General features: G+C 35.0%; 1 protein-coding gene across 1 annotated transcript in view; it reads right to left on the bottom strand.

Moving 5' to 3' along the window:
• Positions 1-8827: 8827 nt before the first annotated feature.
• LOC111384766 (50S ribosomal protein L1, chloroplastic-like) overlaps positions 8828-15832 on the bottom strand; it is an 8480-nt gene continuing 1475 nt past the window's right edge. The window contains exons 2-7 of the mRNA XM_023009092.1: positions 14967-15146; positions 14827-14881; positions 13513-13640; positions 9671-9754; positions 9292-9417; positions 8828-9187 (exon numbers count right to left, since the gene is read on the bottom strand). Coding sequence (XP_022864860.1) covers positions 9050-9187; positions 9292-9417; positions 9671-9754; positions 13513-13640; positions 14827-14881; positions 14967-15146 — 711 coding nt within the window. The 3' untranslated portion in view covers positions 8828-9049. The remainder of the gene's footprint in view (positions 9188-9291; positions 9418-9670; positions 9755-13512; positions 13641-14826; positions 14882-14966; positions 15147-15832) is intronic.

Below are 15832 nucleotides of genomic sequence, written 5' to 3'. Positions count from 1 at the left end.
CCAACAAATTAGGGAGGACATTGAAAGACTCAATGCAAGAGGACATAACTCAATCGTATAATGTTAACAACCACGTGGACATTGACAGACTCAACCTCAACACTGAAACATGGATGTCTTCTATGGCAGCAATACATCAAAAACAGAAAAACAGGAAATACAACACTAACAACATTCCACTAAAATTTTATAGCTCACTGAAATTAATTAAAGTGCTAACTCAACCTCAACACCACAAAAAAAAAAACCAAAATGGATACGAATGCATGCCAAAGGGAAATACGAACAGTGATAGAAAACAGACATAAATTGAGGGATTCCAATCCGAAATTTTGTGAATGCACACTGGAATTAGAGAAGTTCACACAAAAAATAGGGGATGAACTACATACCATATCTGGGTCGTTCGTCGCCGGGGTTTCTCAAATATGGAAGAAAAGTGTTCCTTGAAGGCCTGCGTAACAATAATAAACACTATCAAAACCCTACACGTACACTTAATCATGCAAAGCACCACAATACGAAATGGAAAACGAAAATGCCCAATAAGAAATGATTCTTACCCAACGTCGCTTGCTGGACAAACTCCCAACGCGAGCTTCCACTATGCCGGCTGTTGGTATGCGACCATATGAGAGGAGAATGGAGCAATAATTGTTGAAATGGAAGATAAATAGGAATTTTTGAAGAACCGCGAGAGAGTGGAATGGGATCGTTTGGGCTGTGAAGTGTGAAGAAGGAAGAAAATCAGGGGTTTCAATGGGTGAGATGGTTTTACCCTGGACAAAAATTGGTTCTCTCTCTTTAATTAACGGCAAAATTGATGGAACTTGGACGGAAGGACCTTCATCATAATGAAAAGTTGATTTGAGGGCAAAAATGCTAAAAAATGAAAGGTGGGAACGTTTTCCACGATGAAGCTGAAAGGTAGGGACGTTTTGCGCCAATTACCCATTTGGGTTCCCTCTTTTTTTTCTTTTTTTTTTTCTTTTTTATTTCATTCTATAGTCATCTTAATTTGTTCATTATAGTTGCTCATTATGATGCACATAAACTACACTTGAGGCTCTGCAACTAAATTCCTTTGTTCACAATTGGGACCTGTTATCGTTTTCTCTAGTTTTATTTCTTAGTTGTTGGATTAACAAATGAAAGTTGGAACTTTTCTTCTTTTACCTACTATCTATATTTTCCGCTGGTGAGGTTCCAGATACCTATCCTTGTATTCTTTGCAGCATAAATTACAATGCATAATGTTGTACTTTCTGTGACATGACTTGTATTTTCTGTTGCTCTCATATTATTCTTCAAACTTTGGGTCAAGTGCACCCCTTAAGGCAGCCTGCTTTCCATTTTCGAAATTAGATTAGTGGCCCAGTAGTTATGGGTGCGAAGTGCTTGCCTGCTGAAAACTTCACTATAGATATCTCTGTTATATCATAAATGTCAATAACTTGATGGATATACATTTTAGCTTACTGGTTGGTTAGACTGAATATGCTGTAGTTTGTGTTACAAGAAAATGCCCTATTCGACTCAACAAAGACAGAAAACTCTCAGACACAAAGGCATCAAGATTTCATCGATTAGAGCTCAGATCTTAGCATTGTACCCGTCTGTACAACGTGAAACTCATAAACCACAGTTCCAAACCACAAAACACAGAGGCGGTCACTTCAACGAACTAAGAACACTCAAGACCAAACTGGAAACTCTCAACAAAGCTCAACCGAACAGTTACACAGACTGTAGGAACACACAGAGGCCACAAACCAGTAGTTTTAATGGCGTAATCTCAAGATTCACAGAGAAGGAGAAGAAGCAAAAGACACACAGTCATGAAGAGAGAGATCCAGAAGGTTCCAGAGAAAAATCACGAAAAGGCAGAGAGAATATGACTCGAATTAGGGCCAAACGAGTCTCAGCCCTCGTTTATATATAATGGGTAGTCACCGTAGATTGTAGGTTAAGTTGATCAAACGGTCCAGACCGACTTGCATGGTTTAATTGGTTTGGGCCGGGTTTCAACTAGTTTCAACATTGAGTTATTGGACAATGGGCTGGGTAGTATCTGTTGGACCTTATAATATCATCATTGCCCCAAATAGGCTGGACACACAAAAGCTAATTTGGCATCACAGCCCAATAAATCTCCCCCTTGATGCCAATGATCCAAACTCACAAAGGAAAAAATATATATATATAACAAAAGACTTTCAAGCAGTTGATATAATTCTTCCCAGATCACCGGCACCAAGTCAAATACACATGCACAAACACAAAGTTTACCCAGTATCAATTCTTAAGAGTTGCAAACATGACTTGAACTTATTTAGAGGAAGTACCTTAGTACCCATATCAGCTGGGTTAAACTGGGAAGGGATTTTCTCAAGCAAAATAGATTCTTTTTCAACAATATCTCTAATAAAATGCATTCTCACATCTATGTGTTTAGTTCTTTCATGAAAAACTGGATTTTTACATAAATGTATAGCACTTTGACTATCAGAGTAAACAACAACAGGTTTAATAAATTCATTTACCTCACTTAGAAGACCTTTCAGCCATAAGGCCTCTTTGATGGCCTCAGTTGTAGCCACATATTCTGTCTCAATAGTTGATAAGGCTACAATTGATTGCAATTGAGACTTCCAACTTATACAAGTATCATACAAAGTAAACACATAGGCAGTAGTTGATTTCCTGTTATCTCTATCACCAGCATAGTCAGAATCTACGTATCCCTTTAAACTAACTCCCTCTTTACTAGATCTAAAACATAAGCCGAAGTTTGCTGAGCCTTTCAAGTACCTTAACAACCATTTCATTGCATTCCAATGTTTTGGGCCAGGGTTGGACATAAATCTACTTAAGGTACTTATAGCATGTGCAACATCGGGTCGTGTGCAAACCATGGTATACATTACAGAACCAACAGCATTTGAATATGGCACCTTTTCCATATATTTAAGGTCAGATTCATCATGCAGAGACTGATCTTTACTCAACTTAAAATGACATGCAAGGGGTAATGTCACAAATTTAGAATCATGCACAGCAAACTTGGATAGGACCTTTTTCACATAATAAGTTTGTGATAACATTAATAACTGCTGAGACCTATTCCTTTTAATATTCATCCCTAAAATCCTTTTAGCATGCCTAAGGTCCTTCATTTCAAATTCAGCACTTAGCTTATTTTTAATCTCATTAATATCACATATTTTCTGGCCAATTAACAACATATCATCCACATATAACAACAAATAAACAGTCACACAGTTGCTGTTACCCCTTTTAAAATACAAGCAATGGTCAAATAAACTTCTCATAAAGCCAACTGAAGACACAAAGTTATCAAAACGTTTATACCATTGCCTAGGGGATTGTTTTAGGCTATAAAGTGATCTTTTTAACAGGCATACATGATCAAATTTTTTATTATCAATGAAACCTTGTGGCTGTCTCATATATATGGTTTCATCAAGGTCTCCATGCAAAAACGCAGTTTTAACATCCATTTGCTCTAATTCATAATCATAATGTGCAACTAATGCAAGCATGCTCTAATAGTAGTATATTTCACTACAGGAGAAAAGATTTCATTATAATCAATACCAGGTTTTTGGGTAAACCCCTTAGCCACTAATCTGGCCTTAAACCTAAAGGGCTGATTAGGAGGATTTCCTTCTTTAACAGTATAAACCCATTTACAGTCAACTAGAGATTTATTTTCAGGTTTAGGCACTAAGCTCCAGGTCTTATTTTTCACTAAGGACCTCATTTCTTCCTCCATAGCAAGCTGCCATTCCTTGGAGGACGGACAACTAATAGCCTCCTCATAGGATTTAGGCTCCTTAAAAGTTAAATCCTGATATGACAACATAGCAAGTGACAAATAGTCTTTATGCTCTCTTATTTCTCTTCTAACCCTATCTCTAGTTAACTGATAATCACTTAAAGGGTTCACTAACTCACCAGTAGGTCCTTCAACTGTTTCATCACCTGATTCTTCCACGGTTTCATTTTCCTCTTGATTTTCAACTGTAAGATCAGGTGAAGTTTCAAGTTCTATCTGCAGCCTAGTATTCTCTTCTTCCTGGCACTTAGGCTCCTCACTAGAAGCCTTCTTATCTAAATAAGGCATCTCTCTTTCATTGAAGGTCACATTCCTATTGGTTATCATCTTAAAACCCCCAATTTCTCTCACCCAAAGCATGTACCCCTTCACTCCTTCAGGATATCCCATGAAAACACATTTCTAGGATCTAGGCTCAAGTTTTCCTATACTTTGGTGTGCATATGCTGCACATCCAAAGGTATTTAAGTGTGAATAGTTAGCCAACCTACCTGTCCACACTTCCTCAGGTGTCCTACCATCTAATGCACTAGTTGGGGTCCTATTTATGATATAAAGTGCTATCATAACAGCCCCCCCCCACAACACCTTAGGGGCACATGAACTAAATATCATACATCTAACCTTATCTAGGATTGTCCTATTCATCCTTTCAGCTATACCATTCTGTTGTGGAGTATATGGTACTGTTTTATGTCTTAGAATGCCATCATCCATACACAATTTTTCAAAATCAATATTACAAAATTCTAATTCATTATCTGTCCTTAGAATTTTTATCTTTTTATCCATTTGATTTTCAACCAAAGTCTTCCAAGTTTTAAATTTTTCAAAAGTGTCTGTTTTTTGTTTCAAAAGAAATACCCATACTTTTCTTGAAAAATCATCAATTAAGGATAAGAAGTACCTATTCTCACCTTGAGAGGTGGTGGATGATGGACCCCACAAATCAGAATGTATATACTCTAGGATAGATGCAGTCTTATGTTTTCCTGTACTAAAGTGAAGTCTATGTTGTTTGCCTAAGGTACAGTATTCACAAAAGGGAATTTTAGAAATCACATCACTACCAAAGGCACCCTTCTGACTTAAGATTTGTAAACCTTTCTCACTCACAAGGGCTAACCTATTATGCCATTTCAAAGTAGCATCACTCTCAGCCATAGAGGATTCTACAGTGTGACTCAAAATACTAGCCTTAGTGACATAGATTCCATTTCTTTTAATACCCTTGAAAATAACTAAGGATCCTTTAACTATTTTCAAGAAACCATCTCCAAATTTTCCTTGGAGACCTATGTCATCTAAGTTCCCAACTGATATCAAATTTCTGTTTAAATTTGGTACATACCTTATCCTCTCTAAGGTAAAGGTGTACCCATTATCAAATTTTAAAGTCACACTGCCTATCCCCAACACTTTACAGGCTGCATTGTTACCCATAACAACCTCACCTCCATCTAAGTTCTTAAAGTCAAGCAACCAATGCTTTCTAGAGGTCATATGAAAGGTACAACCTGAATCTAAGATCCACTCTACACTCTAACTTGAATTATCTGCATAATTGGCAGAGTTCAAATCAGATGTGGACTCAGTCACAACATAAACATCAACAGTACCCTCACCTAGAGGCTCAACAAAATTTCCTTCATCAACTTTAACCTCTCTTTGCTCATTTTTCTTTTTAAAGCAGTCTTTGATGTAATGCCCTGTTTTACCACAACCATAACATTTTCTAGCACCATTTCTAGACTTTGACCTTTGTCTACCCTTTCCCTTCTTTCTAAAGGTATTATTTCCCTGATTATTTTGGTTACCCTGATTATTACTAGATTTGGACAGTGATCTACCTCTTACAAATAGATTCTCACTTTCCTTGCCATGTCTCTCATATCTAACTTCCAAATCCTTGCTTCTTAAAGTATCAATCACTATCTCAGGTGTTAAAGACTCTCTACCATACTTAATAGCTGTCTTAACATCTTTATACACATCAGGTATGGAATTTAACAAAATTACAGCCTTATATTCTTCAAATACTTTATCCCCAGCATTAGTTATATCTTGTATAAGTCTATTAAAAGTGTCAAGATTATCATCTAAATCTCGGGACATATCAGTTTTGAAGCTAAAAAAATTTTCCAATAGAAAAAGTTTATTTGGTAATGATTTTATCAAATAAAGTTCCTCAAGTTTATCCCATAAGGCTTTTGCATTATCCAATTTTCCAACATTCCTTAATACTAGATCAGACAAGTGAAGAATAATGGAAGTATAGGCAAGATCATCAGATTCAGTCTTCTGATCATCAGCCATAGTAGCAAGATATTCACCCGTTATAGCTCTAGATACTTTCTGTTGAACAAGAACCCCTCTCATCTTTTGTTGCCAAATGGGGAAATCCCCTTTTTCCATTAAAAACTCCAAGTTCAAACATTCCCGTTTTCATTTGAAGTTTTTAATCAATATTAGGAAAAAAAAACCTTTTAGGATTAAAGTTCAAAACAGAAAAGTAACAAAAAGATATTCCACAGAATGTATGACAATCACAAAATATTACACAAAATATGAAAACTATCAGGGGATATAACACAGTGAATATTTAACAAACAAAAAAAAAGTAACCAATCAGAGGAATAAAAAGACCACTTTAGTATGCAGTGGTGTGTCTTGGGTTCACCAAGATTCCGTGAGGCTCAAAGACCTCAGGTCAAGGCTCAACCCGAAGTACACAGTAGTGCAGTGCAAAGTGTACAGGGTTTAAGACAAAAAATTGTCAATTAATAATCACAAAGATTAACTTGCAGTATACAGGGATCAAGAATTAATCACACAGATTAACCAACAGACTATATATTGAAATTAGAATTTAATCACAAAGATTAAACACTTGCAGAACACTTTAACTCAAAGTATATATGCAATAGTTAAGAAATTTCAGAATGCCAACATCTCAAGAAATACACAAATTTTTCGACACTAAGCAATAAATCATGTATTTCAGTTAAGAAAGCTTAAATGAGTTAAGAGAAATCGACCGGCAGATGAAGTTCACGCAGGAAGCTTAATATCTTTCAAGCCAGTTCACACAGACGAATTCGAAATCAATAATTTCTGCAGGATCAAACCAAAACAATGTTAGTTCATCACGAAAAATGCAAGAAACCTCAAACAGAATCAAGATCCGTAGCTGAACGGATCTAGGGTTTCAATTGATTATTCGTCTTCCAAAAATCTGACCGTGAAAATTAATTTTTCACGATCGGTAATCAGAGACAAGGACTCGAACGGCCTAAACGGCTCTGATACCACTGTTACAAGAAAATGCCCTGATCGACTCAACAAAGACAAAAAACTCTCAGACACAAAGGCATCAAGATTTCATCGATTAGAGCTCAGATCTTAGCATTGTACCCGTCTGTACAACGTGAAACTCATAAACCACAGTCCCAAACCACAAAACACAGAGGCAGTCACTTCAATGAACACTCAAGTCCGAACTGGAAACTCTCAACAAAGCTCAACTAAACAGTCACACAGACTGTAGGAACACAGAGAGGCCACAAACCAGTAGTTTTAATGGCGTAATCTCAAGATTCACAGAGAAGGAGAAGCAGAAGACACACAGTCACGAAGAGAGAGACCCAGAAGGTTCGAGAAAAAAATCACGAAGAGGCAGAGAGAATATGACTCGAATTAGGGCCAAACGAGTCTCAGCCCTCGTTTATATATAATGGGTAGTCACCGTAGATTGTAGGTTAAGTTGATCAAACGATCCAGACCGACTTGCATGGTTTAATTGGTTTGGGCTGGGTTTCAGCTAGTTTCAACATTGAGTTATTGGGCAATGGGCTGAGTAGTATCCGTTGGACCTTAGAATATCATCATTGCCCCAAATGGACTAGACACACAAAAGCTAATTTGGCATCACAGCCCAATAGTTTGATTGGTTGAAATATTAATTATGTGTTTCTTTGTCAGTCTCATACATAGTTCATTATCTTATTATTTATCAACATGTTTACATTTATCTTTTCTTCTCATAAATAAATTACACAAAAATAGGCTCACCTTGCTTTACTTCCAGCTGTCTCTTCTATAGTACCCACATTTTCCCCTTTTCTATTCTTTGTAAAATCCTATACTCTTGTATTTTTCTTGTTTGTCCATTGAAAAATTACCAAATTGCTAGTAACAATTCCTCAGTTTTGAGACATAATAGTTTTATCAATTTTTTGCTGATGTAGAATGTTATATTAGGATAGCCATGTTTCTGTTAGGCTCTAACTATATGGAATTCATTACGCTGGAAGAGCATGTATCACACCCACAGAGTATGCACATAATTATTTATTATTATTTTTTTTTTTTCAAGAGACATAGGTTATGAGTTTAGTTGTGTTATAATCTGCTAAGAATTTGTTATTGATTTATCAGTCGCAATCTGTTTAACCAGTAACGGCTGACAATGGAGGGTGCATATAATAAATAAGAGATTTGTTGGTAAAGTTGACTATTAACCTTAACATTTGGGAGTTTTATTTTATCTGTTTTAAATAAAACGAAAATGCCCTTTACCAATTGCTTCTATATCCCCAAGCTTGAAACATATGATATGAAAATTATTTTTATTTAAGTGGTAAATTGCAAAACTTACAAAAGTCCGAAGTAGACTTTTATTTTTTTCAAGAACGGTAAGTTTACAAATTGAGAAACAATTTTTTCTACTTATTACAACTACCTAAGACATTTCATTGGTCAATTTTACTCAAAAGTAGCTATTGCAATTCAAAACTCAAATCACTTTTTGACTTGCAATAAATTTGTTCTTTCACAACTGTAGAAAAAAGTCGCTTAAGGTTTGGTTATACTTGTATATTTGGATAAACAAATGACAATAGCAAACCAACACATTAAACCGAAGTTGCAATTCACCATACGATTCACACATCTATTTTTCACATGACAGGCGAGAAATGCATCCTAGATTTTGATTGTATGAAGCATAAAATTGCATAAACTACAAAAGATAGAGGCCGATAGTAAACTGGAGCTTTGTTACAAAGTTTAGCAGAAAAGGCTTACAAAAAATACTCACTTCAGATATCTTCCTTTTTGTGTGTGCCTTCTGCTAGTAAGGGCACTGAAGAATCGAATGCCAAAATATTTTACAGGAGATCTTTGTATATTCTAAGCACTCAATGGGGGCTTGTAGTCGAGCATATCTCTTGTGTTTAACCGAATTGATGGCCCCATAGATGAGCATATATGAGCACTTTTCCAGTACACACCTTTAGCTCCAGATGGCTTGTTTGCTTCAACTGATTTCTGGAACGTGATCGAAGAAAACATGTTATGGGGATGCATTTGGACCGTGTTGGAGCACGAGAAAAGATATAGGATAAAGAAAATGATTAAATTTTGCATATTACCACTGCAGCAAGAAAGTTTATAATAAGATCTTCCTCTGAAAAATCAACCTTCCCAAAAGGCAAGTGAACAATCCCAGTTTTATCAGCTCTATATTCTACCTTCCCCTTCTTAAATTCCTCAATAGCCTGCATTCAAAATCTTGTCAGCTATATAAAGAACTCAAGAGAGCTTACTCCAACAGAATTCATAATACTAGAGACCTAGAAAATGAAAGGAAAATGCTTTCATTGGCACAAGGATAATGAATATACTCATTGTAAACAAATGTTTTGCATACTCTTTCAATACAGCAGTCAAATTTTAGCAAAAAATGCCATAGATTCTGAAATTTAGATGTCAACAGAAAAACATAAACTAATAAAAGAAATGATGCTGTACCTGCGGTATGTTTGTAGTTACAGTTCCAGCTTTTGGATTTGGCATTAGTCCTCGTGGACCTAAAATTTTTCCAAGGCTCGCAACCTGATGGAAGTAATAAAAGGGAATATGTGATCTAGAGCCGAAAATGGGTACTAGCAAAGATCACTATACAGCCAACAAATAACTGCAGATTTCAGTAACAAATATATCTCAGGTACCATGTATGTGTGTGTGCGTTTTCTTTTTTTCTTTTTTCTTTTTTTTTGGGGGGGTTGGGGGGGGGGGGGGGGGGGGGGGGGGGTCTCTTACTTAAAAAGTCAGTCATTAACATCAAAGTGTTACTGGAAGGTGCTCGATTTCCAGTTTTTGTTGAAGACTAAAATCTTATAGCACATGCCAAACAATGAAAATAGGTCTGCTAGCTATAAAATGGTCGATTTTGCAAAGAGAGTCACAGAAAGCATATAGCGTTCCAGGATCGGTTAATATGACAGAAAATGTAACAGATTTTCAGACTTAACAGAGACAACGGCTCCATGTTTCAGACCACCAAGGTAAAGAAATAATAGATATATTATTTAAAAAACTAATATTGAAGTTACAAAATTAATATTGTTAATACAAGATTGGAAAAAAATTTTAAAAACTTTAAGATACAAGGTTTTTAAACTCTCTTGAAGATGTTCCGTCTTCTCAGCAAAAAAAAAAAAAAACTCTTATTCAAGCTTGAAGCTAGGTCTCCTTTTATACTTGAGACTTCAGACTAGAAAAAATCTTGAACTTGGTTGAGGAATCTTTGAATGACAATAATCATCATAATGTGTCCTTGTGATTGTCTTTTGTCTGCCATTGATTTTAGAGTTTTTTTCTTCCCCCAATTGAAAGAATCTCCTTTAATAAAGTTACTTTATTAAAGTTTTGTCCACTTTGACTGTTGGTACTCGGAAGTGCAGGCACGAATAACTTACATATTATTTCTCTTCCTTGCATTCATCTACGAACTATTACCACAATTCAAAGAAGTCTAGATATTGCCAACAAATTTCCTGATGAAATCTTAGACAAGTCTAGCTTACAGTAATTTTTAGGTTGTCAATTATGTGTCAGACTTTGTAAAAAATATAGAGCTAATATGTGTTCCACTTTTTCAAAGGCTTCAAAAGCACCCTGTATCATGGAGTCATGAGCATACTTTGGCTGTACAAAAAGTTAAAGATGCTATCAATAGAATTCCACATCTTTCAATTATAGACCTTTTGCATCCATTGTTGTTGAAACAGATGCATCAGACATAAGATATGGTGGGGTTCTAAATCAGATTTCAAAGCAATCTAATCAAGAACAGCCGATTAGATTCCATTTCAGTGTTTGAACTTGCAAGAATTATTCAACTATTAAAAATAAATAAAAAAATTATCAATTGTATTATGCATTTCAAAATTTAAAATGATTTAATCAATAAAGAACTTTAAAAAAGAAAAAAAATAGATTGAAAAGCTTTAAAAGACTTTTTGCAAAAGGACGTAAAATATCTTGTTTCCAAACAAAGTTTTGCAAGATAGCAAGCCATCTTATCATGTTTTGATTTCAAAATTCTATATATACAAGGTATATCCAACTATCTTGCAGATTTCTTAACAAGAGAGTTTCTGCAAACAAAAATTTCTTGAGTGAATTTTTGGTGAGATGTCAAAATGGATTCTTCTTGCTCAAAGAAGAATAAGAAAAAGTCATATATTCCCCTGCTCTCAATAGAAGGTTATATTCAAAATTCTCATGAATCCTCCTCTACTTCTCCAAAAACTACCCTTGCTTCAAGAAATCCCTTCCAAAATACTTCTCAAAGCAAAAAAGATTCCAGAAAAGTAAAACCTTCAAATTTCAAGAAAGCTGTTTTAACTGGATATGGAAAATTATCAAATATCAACCCTAAAAAATCCTTTCATTACCTTATCAAACCTATTCAATACCCAGTTTTTGAAATGGAAACATCATGGACTCATAGATATTCATCTTTTAATGAATGTCTTAAAGACATTTTTCCTTCACAATTCCATTTCTTGCCCAAAAACCAGCTTATTATGAAGCTATCCCAATTAAGGGCCTGTTTGGCACGGCTTTTATTTTGGCTTTTGCTTCTTGTAGAAGAGCTTTTGGAGAAAGCTATTTTAATTTTTGTTTGAAAATTAATATTTAAAACACTTCCCATTCCGGAAGTGCTTTTGGAGGAAGCCAAAAAAACCAACTTCCTCTAAAAGCTCTTCTAACCTCCAAAAGCACTTTAAACAAAAATAGCCAAACGGTCCAAAAACGACTTTTGGCTCTCAAAAGCTCCTTTTGGCTTTTCAAAAACCATCCCAAACGGGCCCTAAATCGGGATCGGCCATAATAACTCATACTCCAATCCTAAGAATTCAAAGCAAATTGATTTTTCCAAAATTTTAATTCAAAGAGTTTTGTCTTATGAAAACTGGGACAATACCCATGGGAAGAAAAGTAAATGAAATTATCAAAAGATGATACATTCGAGTTGTTTCAATTATATAGACTACAAGGACGCCTGGTTTAATATTTTTTATTTTAGACCAGTGACATACTCCTAGTTTGTTCTTTTCCATTAGGCTTGTCCTACAAGTATCCAAAATGGTTTCGAACTTGATTCGAACGCTTCAAAAATGAGGCAAAAACAATTTTATATCTTCAATAAAATCTTTTGTTTCAATTTGAACTAAATCTCAGTCTTGTGGGTTTTCTGCTGAGATTTCTACATCATTGAAAATACAATCTTTGAATTCAATGTCAAAAATATTATTTGGAGATTCAAAATTAAATGGTGGTCAAAGTTTCATGAGACAAACTACTGCCCCAAAGCTGTTAACTCATAGATTCAAGAACGAAAAAATATCGACATCCCAAAGATTTCTAAAAGGGATAAAAAAATGCTGATTTTCTCATCGAGAATTCAAGGTTCTGGCCATGCTCAATCAATGCTAAACTCTGGAAGAACTGGCAATTATCTCTCAAAAAAATTGCCAATTTAGCTAAAGTCTCATCGAGGAAATCGAAATCAGCTGATGATTCTTCTCAATCAGGCTCATAGACAGACCTATGCTCAAAGCAATAAGGACGATTGCTACGAACTAGATATTAATGAACTGACTGCCCAAGAAACTCAAAAGCATTCAAAATGACCATAAGGTTCCAGTTAACTGGAAGAATATAGGAAATATAGGGTTTATAATTAAAAAAATGTACTTTTTCAAATGTATTTGTCACCTCAAAAGTTATTCTTGTCATCACTACCGACAATCAAAGGTGGACAGAACTTTAATAAAGTAACTTTATTAAAGTAGATTCCTTCATCTGGGAGAAAACAAAAATCCCAAAATCAATGGCAGACGAAGGACGATTACAAGGACACATATTATGGTGATTATTGTCCTTCAAAGATTCCTCAACCAAGTTCAAGAATTTTTCAAGTCCGAAGTCTCAAGTATAAAAGGAGACCTAGCTTCAAGACTTGAATAAAAGTTTTTTTTGGAGAAGAGAGAACATTTTCAAGAAAGTTTTAAAACCTTATATCTTAAAGTTTTTAATTTTTTTTTTTCAATCTTGTATTATCAATATTAATTCTGTAACTTCAATAGTTTTCCAAATAATAAATCTATTATTTCTTCTTTTAAGGCGTTTTTATACTCTATTTCTTTTATATCTATTGTCCCCAGGGCCATATATATATGTGTGTGTGTATTTTTTCCCCCAACCAGAAGAGAATGAGGATATTCTAATATGGAGAGGAAATAAACAATGTGAGGCAACAATCCATGTAATTAATCATGATGTGACTAGTAGAATGATACCTTAGGCATCATATCCGGTGTCGCAATTAATTTGTCAAAATCCATGAATCCTCCTTTTATCTGTGCTATCAAGTCTTCCCCACCAACAAGATCAGCTCCAGCATTTTTTGCCTCATCGAACTTTTCACCTACAGAAATTCAACTATACAACAATGAGGCTAAATAGATGAATTAATTGTCTTTGAGATAATTTGAAACAAAATGAATAAGGGATCAAAAACTATTAATGCTAAGGGACTAAAGGCTACACAAGGAGTAAGCGAGAGTAGGGGATGGCAGAGCTGGCCTACCAACTTTCCATGACCCACTCGTTAATAATGGGATAGGGTTATTTCCAGCAAGAGATATACCTAAGGGTTAGGGCTGGGCTCGCATAATATCTCTAACTAACCTCATAATATATGCTGCAGCCGAATATTTGACACAAATTCAAGAAGCAAAAGAAATGCAATACTTTTCCATCAATAAACAGACTTCATCCCTATTTTTATTGTCCTTCGGTTTTACAGACATCCATACAGAAGAGATAATTTTTTTCTGAACTATTAATCCTATGCATATTTTACAATATCTCCCAATAATTCATGCATGTTTAGAAAACTAAATATTTATCTGTATTGTTTATCGTAACATGTAGTCTTAGTAAATAAAACTTTTTCTCCTTGACCCAGCGTAATCACTTTTCAAGAGGAAATTTCTATAGTTTGTAGTCAAGCAACGGATAATTTGGTTATTGAATTCAATTGTGTATTATTCTACATGAATTAATACTTGACACATGAACAAGTTAGCCCCTCAAAAAAAATTTCCTCTTCATTTCTCTTTCAAGTAGATTATATTGCATGGACAATGTAGATACATTAAAAGTTAGAACTATTTTTATATGGATAAAATTTATTATGATAGTTAAACAAGACTTGCAGCTGATTTTTCCAATAGATAAGTTTGATGTGCAACCATTTAAATTGTATCTGTAAATACAGTATTTTTTTAAAGACGAGAATAAATGGCTGATGAATTCTTGATATGACGGAGCCTTGAGTGGCTTTTGGGAGAGTGCTTAGGGTCAGCACTCTCTTTCCATCAATTGAAGTCTCATTCATTGGGCCGGTTGAAATGGATGTCTGCAATGTCTATTGTAATCTTCTATTCCTAGCACTTTGAATAAGTATGACATGCTCTCGTCTGCAGAGGAATGTCAATTTTGGAACTGATAAAGATCTATAAATGTACGGAACATCTTCTACCAAAAAAAAGGACTCACACATCATAAGCTGGACAGAAATATATAGTACCATAAGGAAAATGAATTACCTTGTGTAAGAACAGCAATTTTAACAGTCTGACCGGTCCCCTTCGGCAAATTAACCTACAACAAAGAAAAATTCATCCTACTATGAAACAGCTAAAACTAGTTTGAAACACATTTTACCAAGTAATGTCAAGAAACTTACAGTTGCCCTCAGTTGTTGATCATTATATTTCGGATCAATATTGAGGCGGAAATGGGCTTCAGCTGTTTCAACAAACCTTGTGCTGGCTGATTGCTTGAGCAATGATATTGCAGTTTTCAAGTCATACTCCATTTTGTTTTCTCTCAATTTTTGGATTTCCAAAAATCTCTTGGATCTTGTCTGATCATTCCAGACCAAAGAAAATTATTTAGCCATATGAGAAGTTGAAAGAAAGGGCGAGTTAGGAAGAAAGAACGAACAAAGTATTTGATAGCTTGAAGGAACACAACAATTTAAGATCCTCAAACCCACAAATAAATCAGGCTGACTTCCTGAAGCAAATTAATTCATGAATCTCTTCCCTACTCCTCTAAAACCATATTTCTTTTCAGACAAAGCACCAAAAAGAGGTACTAAAGGACAAAAGAAGAAAAAAGAATTGCAAAGAAAGCTGCCCACACTGATACATAACTTAAAATGACTAGGACCAACCCCCCCCCCCTCTCCCGCTCCTCCCCAAAAGAATCCATTAAAACAAATTGACCTATAAACAATGAAGTTTTAGAAATCTTATGTAAAACAACATGATTATGTTATGGTTTTCCTGGAGGCAAGGGGAAAGTGTGTGTATATATATATATATATATATAATGTGGACATTTGCCCGCACTGGACTTAACTGGGCTCCACCCTTGTTGATATGTAATCCTTTTGACAAGTCGTCATTATCAATTATGATAGGTAGATTGTATTCCAACTTTCTAAGTTGTTGTCTAAAGATGAAATCTCTAAAAGCATATCACCTTCATCTAAGTCAAGATCAATCATTATAAATTTTCGTTGCTCTCTTATTTCTTTTCGTTCCA

This window comes from Olea europaea, chromosome 3, assembly GCF_002742605.1.
Source record: "Olea europaea var. sylvestris chromosome 3, O_europaea_v1, whole genome shotgun sequence".
NCBI lineage: Eukaryota > Viridiplantae > Streptophyta > Magnoliopsida > Lamiales > Oleaceae > Olea > Olea europaea.
The sequence above is the reverse complement of the archived record's forward strand: the minus strand, read 5'-3'. Positions and strand labels throughout refer to the sequence as shown.